Source organism: Typopeltis vanoorti, unplaced genomic scaffold (assembly GCF_054136105.1).
Source record: "Typopeltis vanoorti isolate ZY-2024b unplaced genomic scaffold, IOZ_Tvanoo_1.0 HiC_scaffold_843, whole genome shotgun sequence".
NCBI lineage: Eukaryota > Metazoa > Arthropoda > Arachnida > Uropygi > Thelyphonidae > Typopeltis > Typopeltis vanoorti.
In genome coordinates this window covers 1524-15641 of record NW_028328238.1, presented here as the reverse complement: position 1 = coordinate 15641, position 14118 = coordinate 1524, and the positions used below count along the sequence as shown (strand labels likewise).

General features: G+C 37.2%; 1 protein-coding gene across 1 annotated transcript in view; it reads left to right on the top strand.

Moving 5' to 3' along the window:
• LOC150092064 (alpha-2-macroglobulin-like protein 1) overlaps positions 1 to 11162 on the top strand; it is a gene marked incomplete at its 5' end in the record, with an annotated part of 43598 nt that extends 32436 nt beyond the window's left edge. Inside the window, 3 exons of the mRNA XM_090415339.1 lie at positions 5413 to 5487; positions 5606 to 5708; positions 10957 to 11162. Coding sequence (XP_090271465.1) covers positions 5413 to 5487; positions 5606 to 5708; positions 10957 to 11003 — 225 coding nt within the window. The remainder of the gene's footprint in view (positions 1 to 5412; positions 5488 to 5605; positions 5709 to 10956) is intronic.
• Positions 11163 to 14118: the final 2956 nt, after the last annotated feature.

The window sequence follows — 14118 nt, the reverse complement described above, 5'->3', positions numbered from 1 at the left end:
TCTCATATCTGCGGTCTCTAGTCTTCGATGAAGTGTTTTACTTCTGACCCAGCTCTCAGATCCATAAGTTAAAATTGGTTTGAAAACTGTCTTGTATACAGCTAATTTAGTGTCCCGACTAATTTCTCTCTTATTCCATATGAATTAATTCAATTAACTTCCCACCATACCAGCTTTATTGATTCTGTTGTCTGTTTTAATATTTAATTTAATTTACCACCTTCACTAAAAATCGTGCCTACGTAGCTGAAATGTTTTACTTGTTCTATAGGTTCTCCATTCAAAATGCACTTGATATTATCAGTACTTCTGCCTACTTTAATTGTCTTTGTCTTGACAGTGCTGACATTCCAACCATATCTATTACAACAGTAATTCAATTTAGTCAGGTAACCTTGCAGATTATAGCAGATTTATTTAAAATTATGACATCATCTACATAAAGTAAAGATATTAACATCCCCTATTTTGATATCATGTTTAATACCACTTTCCTTATTAATGTGATCCATATAGATAGTGAATAATAGAGGGGATAATTTACATCCTTGTCTGACAACACCAGAATTAACAATAAACCATCTTCCTGTACTTCCTTCAATTCTAACTGCTGACTTTCAACTCAAATAAAGACTAAGTATTGCTTGATATAATGCCCCATTGACACCATATAACTGCAGCGTATTGAATAGCTTCTCTATTGCCACCTTGTCATATGTCTTTTCCAGATCCACAAAACTTAAATACAGATCCTTGTTATATTCCCATGCTTTCTCGACTATTTGTCGTAAAGTGAAGATCTGATCCTGACAGCCTCTATTTGGCCTGAATCCAGCTTGTTCTTCACCAAGCTTTTCTTCCACAATTCTTCTCAACCGTTTCTCAAGTATACTTGCATAGATCTTGCCAGGAACACTCAGTAGGGAAATACCTCTGTAATTCTCACATTCAGTTTTATTTCCCTTTTTATATATGGGTACTATGAGAGCTCTACTCCAATCATCGGGAATTCGTCCCTCTGTCCAGGCTTTCTGAACTATGCAGTGCAGCCACTGTAAGACTCTTATACCACCATACTTCAGCATTTCTGGTCGAATATTATCTACTCATGCTGCCTTTCCACATTTCAAACCTTTGATGGCTTTTTCTACTTCAAGTATGGATATGTATTCCTGACTGAATGTCTGGTCAGTGTTTTTTATCACTGTGCTGTCATCACTGCTTGTTTCATTTAGCAGTTTTTCAAAGTAATTACTCCATACTTCAAGGATATCTTTTTCTTCTGTTTTCATTTCACCTTTATCATCTCTAATTCCTTTTACAGCACTCTTTCCTCCATTCCTAAGCTTCTTCAACAATATCCAGAATATTTTGCCACCTTCTTGATATTTATTTTCTATATTCTTGCCAAAGTCCTCCCATGACTTTTGTTTAGCTAGTTTTACACACTGTTTAGCTTTCTTACATTTGTCTCTGTATTCTGTAAGAGTAAAAGCTGAATTATTTGCCAGGAACTTTTGATATGCTTTCTTCTTTTCCTTTGCTGCCTCTTTAACTTCCTGTGTCCACCATGGAGTTCTGATTTTTCTATCCTTGCAGACAATCTCACCACATGGCTCTCTGGCGAATCAATCCATATTTTATTCAGATCTATTCACTGAATCTCCAAAGTTTGGTTCCTGTTCTCAAACTCTTTCATTTTTCCTTCAATAATCTTTGTGTATTTTATTCTACACTTCACATCTAAGAGCTACTCAGCTTTTATCCGTTTTAAAACTTTTTACATACTTCATTTCAATATGAAATTCAATTTTATCTTGCTCAAGACTAAATAGTGATCACTTCCAATTTCAAATCCTCTGTACACTCTGGTGTCCTACACCAGGGAGAAAACATCACTATTCACAATAACATAGTCAATGAGACTTTTCTTATTCCTAGCCTCTTCTCTCCATGTGAATTCGTGCACATTTTTATGTTGGAACATGGTGTTAGTAATAACCAGTCCATGTCCTGAGCAGAAATCCAGCAGATATTTGCCATTATTATTAGCTTTGCTCTTTTCTCCAAATTTTCCCAAAATATTTTTGTATGTCTCACAATCATTTCCTACTCTGCTATTTAGATCCCCAACAAGGACCAACTTTTCCTTTTTCATTGTGTCAGTAGCATTTCTCTAGACCCTAAAAAATTCCTCCACTTCTACTTTAGCAGAATCTTCTGTGGGACCATAGGCACAAATAAGTCTCATTGTCCAGTTCCCCATTCTGATATTTGTCCACATCACTCTACTTGAGACTGCCTGCCATTCAAGAAGATTAGCCTCGTATTTTGTGTTGAATACTATGGCTACTCCTTCTTTTCCTTGATTGCATTACCTGGATATGACATTTTGTATTTTCTGCTCAGAAAGATCTCATCAGTTTTTGCCTTTTTTTGTTTCATTCACCCCTATTATGTCGATCTGGTACTTATCTAATTCCTCAACTAGCTCCATTTCTTTTCCATTCATGCTTCTTGTGTTGATAGTACCGATCTGGAATTATGCTGATGTTGAGTTGGTGTGTGTTTTAGGGTTTGTATTAGTTTGAGTATTAGTTTTTCTTTGTATTAGTTTAAGAATCTAAAAGAACTTTAACACTATCTAGCGAGTATACTTAAATATACACATATCAGAAACTGAATTCGAAAAGTTAGATCTCCTTTAGCCCTAATTACCGACATATATGGTTTGGCATGGATACTAAAAGGTGTTGGATTGCATCTCCGTCTAGAAGATAACAGTCCTTTATACGCTCATTTTGACGGAAGAGGACTTTGCTTCCAGATCTGTTCTTCTAACATGACGCATACATTCTGAATGAAGTTACGATTTATGCATTGGCGAGGGAAGATGATGGAAATTACTGTCATGCTGCTGAAAAATTTTTGTGAGTTAGACGGTAGCATTTTGGTCCGTGAAACCACTGTCACCTGCTGGATGAAAAGTCAAAATTCGAGGATGGACTTGATCGGTAACAATCTTCAGATATTCCTTGAAGACAGTAAACATTCCACCATTATCAGTGGACCCGTTTGGTACCAATAGATCATGCCGTATATTTTAGCACCTCCTCCAGAACCTTGATTTATGTTTACACGGCCAGCTGGGTTCATTGTTTCATTGAGCTACCGCCGAACTCTCTGCTTGCGGTCGGTACAGAACAAAGTGAGCCGTGACTCATCGAACTACATGACTTTTTCCGATCGTCCACTGTGTAATGAACATTTCTACTCTTCGCAGAAATCAGTTGTTGGGAACAGCCTTCATTAAATGCTTCGGTCAATAGCAGCACAAGAAGGTTCTGTTTGTTTGTCTGCACAAGCCTTCTGAAATGACTGCGAGCTCGTAACTGACAGACTGTCTTACGACCGTAGTTGCGCCTCTTAGACAAGCAACTGGTGTTATTATTTTTCCACTGATTCAACACCTGAGATTTCTCACCTTTTGAGAAACCATTCAGCTCTGCCGTTTTCCAGACCGTGAGTCTAGCTAGATGGTCATCCACAATAAGCCCTTTATCGACTCCGAAACATCCTTTGTTTTTCACATTCTGATCAATACTAATGACAATAATTCACCTTCATCATTTTTAAATATTTGCTGAGAACATGTGATGATGCACGTGATCAAGCATTTTCGGCAGGTAAGTGATGTTCACTCACATCTGGACGAAGGTTTCTTATTCATGGTCCGGTAAGTGCAATTGAAATTAAATTACGAAATGGTATTTAACATCACGTTGCAGTCTAAATGTTGTATTCAGTTTGTTTCTGTTTACAAGAATGTTTTTAATTTTCATCGCTTTGTGTAATGATTCCCTTTCTTTAGGGGGGGGCTTCGTTCAATTGAAAAAAACTTATTTCCGTTAGTTTCATGTAGAAAATTATTATTTAAATCTTCAGGTGAAAGTCAGTCGTCGTAGAAGACTTTAAGAGATAGTGGATTTTCCCAAGAATTGAGAAAACACCACCCATCTTAATTTAGACGAGCATTTTCTGATTATCATTAACTAACTCTTAGAACTGCCACGGATATGATGAGTTAGCATTTTGTCGGTGTGATTGATATTCACGCATAAGCCACTTAATTAACTTAATGCTATCTTGATTAATATTTAGCCCTGAATATTTATTCGTTATAAATGAATACTGTACCATCAGCAACGGGATCAATTTTCAATTAAGTTTTTCTGATAGCGAAAATTTACATGGATTACATTAAAAGCTGGACTAATCATCCCACTGAACCTTGATAAAACCATAATTTATTCTCTTTTCTCACTTTGCAAATTACCATAACTGAAAGAACGCTTTCCTATTTTCTTACGTGCACAGGAAGTGCTCGTCTCCTTATCTTCCGGGGTCGTGTATTTTAGGATCACACCAAGTATCATGAATAACACAGAATTTCTTCGATATGAAGGGTACATCCGGTTTAACGCACATTGCACACTAGACAGTCGACACTCCAGTGGGTCGAACCGAAAGCATTAGAAGCCTTTCTGGTCGTATGAAATGTAACCCTTCTGCCGATACTCTTTTATATTTATTTTATGAGTTCAAGGCGAAGGCACCGAGATAAGGGGTGGGTTGCAGCATTGGGGAAATATTAACTGAGAGGAAAACCTGCCTGCTACATGCCAAGACATCAGCTTTCTATGCTGTTCTTGATTAACGTTCGGAGATTGAGAGCCCGTGAAGGAAGCAAATTGAGATAAGATAATCGTCAGCCCAAACCGATCATATCAACTGAATTCTGATATCTTTCGATGTGGATATCAGATCTGAAAAAAGGCTGATATCCCCCCACCTTCTGAGATGAAGCATCACGTACCGCGGCGACACTTGCTTACTCCGTTTGAGATGAATTTATAGTAACAGACTTAATCAAAGAACGTTGCAGTCGATTTCGCTAGACCAGTCTATACTGTATGCATAATGGTTCCACCAGATGATACATAACTACTTTGCATTAAAGATTATCAACCTTAAGTATGTGCACAAAATAGATGCTAATCGACAAAGCTCCTTGTTAGAATATGAAATATCAAATAAATGCAGTTTCTCGCTTATCCATTTCTAGGCCTGGAAAAAACCACACTCGTGGTCTGTAAGTGTCCATTTGTAATGTGAAGTTCTCCGAAAGAGTTTTCAAACGAGCATATTGAAATACAGCATTATAACTCCTACACTTGGCGAGTATAAAGCACCGTGCGTACGTTTTTTCCTACGTTTTCATAAAAAAAGTACAGGACTCCATTTTGAGAATTTTGAAATGCACACATGAGAATTGCAATCTTATTCAATTTTTTCTTTATTTCATTACCGTACACAGTTTCTGATATGAATTCTTATTCGTTCAATTTTCAGCTCTCCTCCAATGAGAAAGTTCAGCTGAAAAGGTACGAAGAGGATGGAAACAAGCTGAATTTCTATTTTGACGAGGTACGACGTCCATTTCATTTTAAGCATAATATTTTTAAATTAAAAGCCCGATAACTTTCATTTTTACTTTTAATATATATATATAGATGAAAGGGTGATTGGTGTCGTATTTTTCTAGCTTTCGAATGAAGAAAAGTGTTTCGATTTTGTCGTTGAACAAGAAGTGGAAGTGGAGGACGTGAAGCCATCCACAATCCGCGTGTTTGACTATTATGAGAAAGGTAAGTGATGCTACAGTTACAGCACGCAGTTTCTATAAAAAACAACGGGAGTCCCATCTAGTCGGATACTGTCAAAAACAGCATATTTTGCTCCGCTTTAAAAGGCAGTTTCATCCCTATCTAACTTTTCAAATCTCAGTTTGCAAGCAAACTCTACTAATAGCAAATCAGAGATGTTTTCTCTCCTCCCAAAAATGTCATGTGCTACAAGCAGCTCCTGCTCATCCAGAAGGGCTGCACTGAATGCAGCTCCAGCGTGCGTTGCGTATACCAGCGAGTAGTACTAGTTAGTATACTGAAGTCAATGCTCATGTATTCATGAGCATTGACTCGGTTACTGTGATACATTTAAAAAAGATATTTAATGACTATCAAACCGAGAATAACTTAGAAAACTTTAATGATACAACTAGTTTCGGCTTATTATGGCCTTCATCAGGTATCTTTGTAGATAGAAGAAACAATAATAAAAGACTGAAGATATTAAGAAAACTGAGAAGCACAGGTTAATTGTATTAGATAATTAAAAATAAAAAACGTTGCATTAAAATTCCATTTGTTCTATTTACGTGCCATTGTATATTGTATGCATGGTAGTAGACTCTCGAAAACGCCAGTATTGAACAGCAGCAGTATGGCTCTCAGGGATGTTATACCTCAAATTACTGTCCAGATGTTCAGGATTAAGGACGATCTCCCTGGACTACACTATCTTTCTTTCAAATTCATCCTTGCAACGGAAAATGTTTTCAGATCTATTCCAGGAAACTGAGTGACCTTGAAAATTATCACAAAGATTGTTAAAGAAGAGAACATGGCTGGATAAGCCACTAGAATTGGATCTTTAAAGGAGATGTCTCTTTTATGCTCCTCCATGCGAAGATGAACAGATTTATTAGTTTGACCGTAATAAGGAACATTACAGTCACACCATAGTTTATATACGCCAGGATAATTTAGATTATGATGCTCAGGTTTAGGATGGCTTATCTGATTTTTGGAAGAGTGGTGAATAACGTCCTGATGTTGTACTTTTGAAGGACTTTTACCAATTTTTGAGAGACGAAACTAATGTATGGAATTGAAATGTTACCTTTAAAATTGGTAGTTTCTGTATTGTGGTGCCCAGGAGGATCTATAAAAAATTTCTTATAGATCCTCCTATAGGATCCTCTTAAAACTCTCTCACGAATTTTCTTCATCATCTAAATAACCAGCATCCAAATATAAAATGCACGGCAGAACTAGAACTTGATAACTCCCTTCCTTTCCTGGATATAAAGCTCTCACGCTGTTCTGGAAAATTTAGAATCTCTATGTACAGGAAACCAACGCATACTAATAGATAACTTCACAGTCTTTCTCATCGTTTTCCATCACAAAATCCCGGAACTATTTCCATCTTGGGACACAGAGCACGCTCTCTTATAAACGATCCATGTGAACTTCATAAAGAAATAAATCACCTCTCACATGTCTTTGAACAAAATCGATATTATAAAAAAACCATTAAGAAATTTCTAATAGATCCTCCTAGGCATCACAATACAGAAACTACCAATTTTAAAGGTAAAATCTCAATCCCATTAGTTTCGTCTCTCAAAAATTGGTAAAAGTCCTTCAAAAGTACAACATCAGGACGTTATTCATCACTCTTCCAAAAATCAGATCTCTTATAAGCCATCCTAAACCTGAGCATCATAATCTAAATTATCCTGGCGTATATAAACTATGGTGTGACTGTAAAGTTCCTTATTACGGTCAAACTAATAAATCTGTTCATGTTCGCATGGAGGAGCATAAATGCGACATCTCCTATAAAAGATCAAGTGCTAGTGGCTTATCCAGCCATGTTCTCTTCTATAACAATCCTCATGATAATTTTCAAGGTCACTCAGTTTCCTGGGGTAGATATGAAAACATTTCCAGTTGCAAGGATGAATTTGAAAGAAAGATAGTGTAATCCACAGAGTTCGTCCTTAATCCTGAACATTTGAACAGTAATTTGAGGTATAACATCCCGGAGAGCCATACGGCTGTTGTTCAATACTGGCGTTCTCGAGAGCTACTACCACGCATACAATAAACAATGGCACGTAAATAGAACAAATGGAATTTTAATGCAACGTTTTTTATTTTTTTAATTATCTAATACAATTAACCTGTGCTTCTCAGTTTTCTTAATATCTTCAGTCTTTTATTATTATTTCTTCTATCTACAAAGATACCTGATGAAGGCCATAATAAGCCGTAACTTGTTGTATCATTAAAGTTTTCTAAGTTATTCTCGGTTTGACAGTCATTAAATATCTTTTTTCAATCAATCAATCAATAAATAAATATATATATATATATATATATAAAGGAAATTAAATATATATATATATGAATTCCATGTAAATTGGAAAACTCTTCTCTCCAATGACAATGAAACTGTAATGTACTGTTAATTTGCAATATGGAGCAAAAGAGGGAAAAAAAATAAAGTAAAAATGAAATAAAAGAATGTCAACAAAAGGAATCTTGGAAACTGTCGCCTCTTGTTTTGTACGTACATAGCCCAATTTGTGAGCTTTTTTTTTAACACTGATTCCGTGCACGAGAGGTGCATATAAGCACTGTGGGGTGAGGAAGATTATTGATGAGGATGTAATGACTTTTCTTTTCTTTTTTTTTCTGTTTGCTTTTTTTCTCTTTTTTAACTTGATCCTGATGCAGGGTGTAGTAGTTCTGGAGTACTTCATGAAAAAGTCTGCTCCAGGCGAAAGAAGTAGATGGAATTAAAACAGGAGGAGGTTCGAAGTATTTGCAGTTACAAAGAAATCGAACTACACGAGAAAAGGATGACCGGATGATGGTTGCCTGTTTAGTGCAACGTTATCCTTCCAAGTACCTGTAGATTGAACACAGCATTGAAACTGCATATATCAGCTGCAGGCGGAACAGAATTTATAAGGGAGAGATCACCTATGAATCGAACAACTATCTTTACGCCTGATTCGTCAGGTTTAGAGAAGTTTTAGGTGCACCGATCACACACACACACACACTTGAATAGTATTCTAAAGATGGGCGGAAATGGGATTTGAATATTTGAATATTGAAAGTTGCATGTTGAGCGAAGAGAAGCCTTTTTTTTTTTTTTGGTTGCTGAGGAAGCTGTATATATTATGTGTTTATGTTAGTTCAAGTACTCTGAGAGGTCTGAACCGCTCTGGAGATTTGTATACTATTGACGGTATAAGATTATGCGAGCTGAGATTCCCTTTTGCGGGATAAACAGAAAACTGTTTTGGTAGCTTTGAAGAACAAGAGTTTGTCCTTGAAGATGATCTTTAAGCTTGGCATTTGTGCGCACTGCATGGCTTGTCAAATGAATAGCAAGAATGGATAATATTATCTTCTGCAAAGCTGTTAATAGGATGAATGGTGACGGAGAGTAGGTCGCTACAGAATAAACAGAATATTTAGCAAAACCCAGTCCTCATGGTCTTGTGCAATGGCAACGAAGCTCGAAGAGAGGTAGCTGTATTAGGACACGAAGTGAATGACCGAGGATGCCGGTGTTACAGACAGAATAAAGGATAACAATTTCTTTAGTAGCTTCGATACCAGACGTAGTCAACGGGAAATGTCAAGGATGACAGCACAAGTTTCTCTGAACGTTTCCGTGGCACTTGTCAAGTGGTGGTTGATGCCGAGTAAGGTTTTGATTTTGAACCGAGGAATTCATATTGGGGTGGTTGATTAAGTGCTGGTCTGTAGACAGTGGAGAAGTTGGCTATTCATAACACTCTCCATCATTTACAAATAACTGAGGTGATGGTGATTGGTCGGTAACTTATCGGTAGAGTTTTAACGTACTTTTATTTGATATACTGGGTGTGATTGCTTTCACTCAGTGGGATAAGTGCAGTTCGGATAAGTGATAAGTATAAAAGATTGCAAAGACAAGAGAGGTAGATTTCTAGTGTCCAAATCCTTTCGTAGTTTCCTATCGCCTTTTTTTTCCAAAATCCTCAGTAGACATACTGCAGGAATTCTACTATGATACTAAGCCCTGATCACCTGTCCAAGGATTGGAGGAAAACACATACTAGGCAGTCAGATTTATCTTTAAAGCTGCAAAACTGGTGTCATCGGGATGAGAGTCTGGTAAAACTCTAGGTGACCAGAAGGTGCGTGGAATGTCATGAAACGACAACGCGGCACGGCTTCCACATGAACTACAGGTTTCCTACTGGTGACCTTTATGAAATCGGATTTAGATCTTCTGACATCAAGAACCCCCTCCCTCAATGCACTCTTTCATACACAGCATAAACTGTGAATGAACGGGTGCGTGGTTTTTGATGTCTGTTTGTTACATTTTTTGTTAAGCTATGTATTGGAAATAGTAGAGTAATTTCGGGTCGAATGGTTAATGAAGGCCTTCCTGCCGGTGGGAATAATTTCTTTGATTCGCTCTTAAAAGATGTTTCTTTTGTAGCGGAAATAATCGGCGGGTTGGCCAGAACATCTTTGCTGATAATTGGCCAAACTACAGGAAAGCATACAGAGTTTCCCTGGTTTGACAGGAAAACTCCGTATGTTGTGTGCATCGCCAATTCATTACAGGTTCGTAAGATAAAAAAATATACGATCTTTTAAGAAACGCAGCCAATAGCCTAAATCTTTATTTTGCTAAACTTATTCCATGTTGTCAGCAGGCTCTCAGCAATGTGCTAAAAGAAAAAAGTTCCACTATACACAACGAAAATATTCAACCCGCTCGGTAGAAATTGTTCAGTCTGTAGTTTCTCACTATTTTCGAAGACTGACTATAGTTTGTCAATGACTAGTTTTATATTGTCAATCACTGGATTTAAATTTTCAGACCTGCAGGGTATGTCCTTTTGAATATTATTCAACCGAAGTAACAACAACAGTAGTCCGATTTCTTAAGAAGAGGGGTGGAGGGATTACAAAGTTTTTTGTCATATGATTACCGATCACCCTTTTCTGCAATCTCTCTTGTGCCTCTTGATAACTTGAAACCTCTTGAAACTTGAAACAATTTTCATCACGAGTGATTTTACAGAATAAATCTTATACTTTCGAAATTTCAGTTCTTACGAGGTGACTATTTTCAAGAAATGCTTTCTTAAAGTTTCTTTCCTTACTCAATTTAAATGGGCCAACTGCCTACTAATATTGTTTGTCTACTCAAAAACAAAATATAATGTGTAATGAAAATATCTCTTTCCAGAACGCGAAGATTCGATCCTGTACAGTGTGGATATTCCTTGTCCGTGATGCTTCATCATTATTATCATTGATTTCCCAGCATCTTCATCATCATCATGAGCACATTGTGTGACACAACCCAATTTCTCCTTTAAAAAGACTGAATTTTACGAACAAAGCTTTTTTGTTTTACTTAATAATAAAGATGTTTATTTTCTTATAACTGAATTTCTGAGTGGTGAACTGGAGTGTATGAAAATGTTACGATTCTGAAAGTAAGAAAGTGATCGTTCTCATAGAGAGTCTCCTCACAATAGTTTTATGAAATAAACTGAATGGATTGACGGCTTACTACGACTTCCAGCAGATAGTAAAACTCCGCGGATTTCACTCACCTATGCAGAAGTGCCAAGGGCTGTGTACTTTCACACATTCCCTTCCTCTTGTATACAAATGCTATCACTCACTTCAGATCACCTCATTCGTCCACAAACCTTTTAGTATCCATGTCGGATACTAAAAGGTTTGTGGACGAATGAACCTTTTATTATCCAATTTTTGAAACCTCAAAATTTCCAATAACCAATCTCCTAACTCTCCATTTCTTTGTATATCAGCAGAGGCGAGGACAACATTGAAGATTCAATGCCACGAAAGCTCATTTCTGTCTAAATTTCTTCCATGAATGACTGCACGTCCTTGTCCTAACTTCCAATTATATCAAGATATATTTCCAAAGAGTTTAAGATTTCTCTTCGTGATCTCACTTGTACCACCAGCCTTTACTAGCAAGAACCCGTCTCAAACATGGTTTCTACAACCGCCGAAAAACTCTTAAATTTTTCCATTTAAGGCCTAACTGTCAATCTTACAGCTGCTGACTTTGCATACATTAGAAATCCAGATTTCTTGATGTTATCCGAAAGAGGGCAATCCGCTTCTCTGATGATGATCATCCCTAACAAACACATTCAATCCAATTTCTCTGTAAGAATCCGTTAGTTTTCAATTTACAGATACTTGCTTGAACAGTTCTTACTCGACTCGTTTGGGGACTCGTCTGAAATTCCTTCAAGACCATATAAAATATAGAAAGAGAAGAGCAGGTAGTCGGGTTATCAGTTTATAGTCCGGTTCCAAACTCGCCTCCTCTATCATTCCATCTACTTTGTTCTTTGGAAAAGTCTCCTTCATAACCTATAACTATTGAGAAAAATGCCAAAAAATTTCTTCTTCCTCTCCTCATACACAAAGCGGGCACTGAAGAGCTAAAGGGCATTCCACAATTCATGTGTGGGTGGTATATAAAGAAAGAAAAAAAAACAGCCACATGAAGAAATTATTGTGCACGTAACTTTCGTAAAAAGAATCAAGTATCTCTTATAAAACACTCGTATTTCTTGAGAGGTGTCTGATTGGATCATCGGAATGTGGTCGGATACCTGTATAAAAAATAACATCCAGCTAACATGTTCATTGCCAATCACGCGATATCGCGTTATGCGAGCTCTCACCGTTCGGCCGATCACGCGTTATCGCGTAGGCGTCGCTAACTAAATAAAAAAATTAAAAAAAGTTGGCCACCACACGAAATTCCAATTTTCAGCTTGGCAATGAAAATGTTAAAAGAGTGAGAGTGCAATGTCAATAGGCATTAATTTCAGATCAGTTATACGAAACGACTGCAAACTCATGAGAAACTGCAACACAGCAATCGTTTACCAGAGCAATAAACAAACGCAGCCAGCCAGTAAAGGAACGCACTGAGCGTTACAAAAATTTAAGAAAAAAAAAAATATATGGACAAAATTTAAACAGAAGAATTCAGTTAATTTGAAACAATAAATTTCACAATTAAAATTATTATAATATATGAATGTAAATTGCGTATATTGTCCATACCAATTTAACAGATTGGTGGCCACCATAATAAGATGAATTCCCTGCGATAAATGCAGCGTTTGTGGGGCATATTTTCTACACAAGCGCTGCATCGATTAACGGGAATTTTGGACACTTTTTTGTGTAGGCATGTAAGAAGGTCATAAACCTCACCGGACACTACTGGTCCTCCCACAGATGTACAATTGGGTTGAGATCAGGGCTCTGTGGAGTATAGTCAAGTGTGGTGATGTTATCTCCAAAAACTACGCAGTTACAGTAGCTGCCTTATGACACGGTGCGTTGCTTGTTAAAAGAGAAAATGATCAGTTCCGTAGGAAGGTCAGAAAGTAAGAAGCAATGCATTTTCCAGAATGTTCAGATATTTCCCAGAGTTCAATCTTCGTGGCGCCTCAAACAGAGTTCTGAGGTCAAATCAAAACCATTCCATCTCGCCACAAACTCCGAATTTCATAATTGGGGTTGCACATTCTAGTAACAGACGTTCGCCATATATCCTTCTCCTTCACTGTGGCGAATGCTCAATGAACTTCTTTGCACCACTGAACACGACGCTGCATGTCGATTCAGGTAATGTGGCGCTTGCATATTGCGGTCCTATCGTGAAAATCCATGTTGTTAGCCTTGGATCCGAATATTTTTTGTGCAGATTCGTGTTGAAAGAGATGCCCTGAACTCCGCTTTCAAAGTGTTGGCCGACGAATGTCGCTTATTGCTATCTTTCGTGGTACCTTTGCAGTTGCCTCCTGCACTTTCATCTCAATTATGGTATCGCTGACCATTCCTTTTTTAACTGTAAATTTCTAGCTGAATGGATGCATGCATTTCCAAGTACTCTTGTACAAAGTGCAATGAGTTCAATTATTACACGCATCCCTTGCGAAAATTAAACCCGTCGAATTTGTAATATATCGTGCAATGAAAAATGTTACGTACCTCCAAAAGTTGCAAGCATACTTATATCTTGCTATCTGACCCAAATCTTAGAGAGGATTATTATAGCAGGGCTTGCGTCAGTATGCTTCAGCATGAGAAGAACCTCTTCCAGATTTTATCGTGGGCTTGTGATGTTCGCACGTAGGATATATAGAAGGTGAAGACAAATACGAAGTTTTATATTCTACATCCTAGTCTGCTACAAAGTTTTAGGTCCTAATAGGAATTAATATTATCCACGTTTTCTTCAGTCATTATTTTGGTGTATTTTAGTGTGGCTGTTTCCTTAATAAAAATATTTTAAATCCGAGCAAATATTAAAAGAAAAAGGTTTGCTATGAGGAAT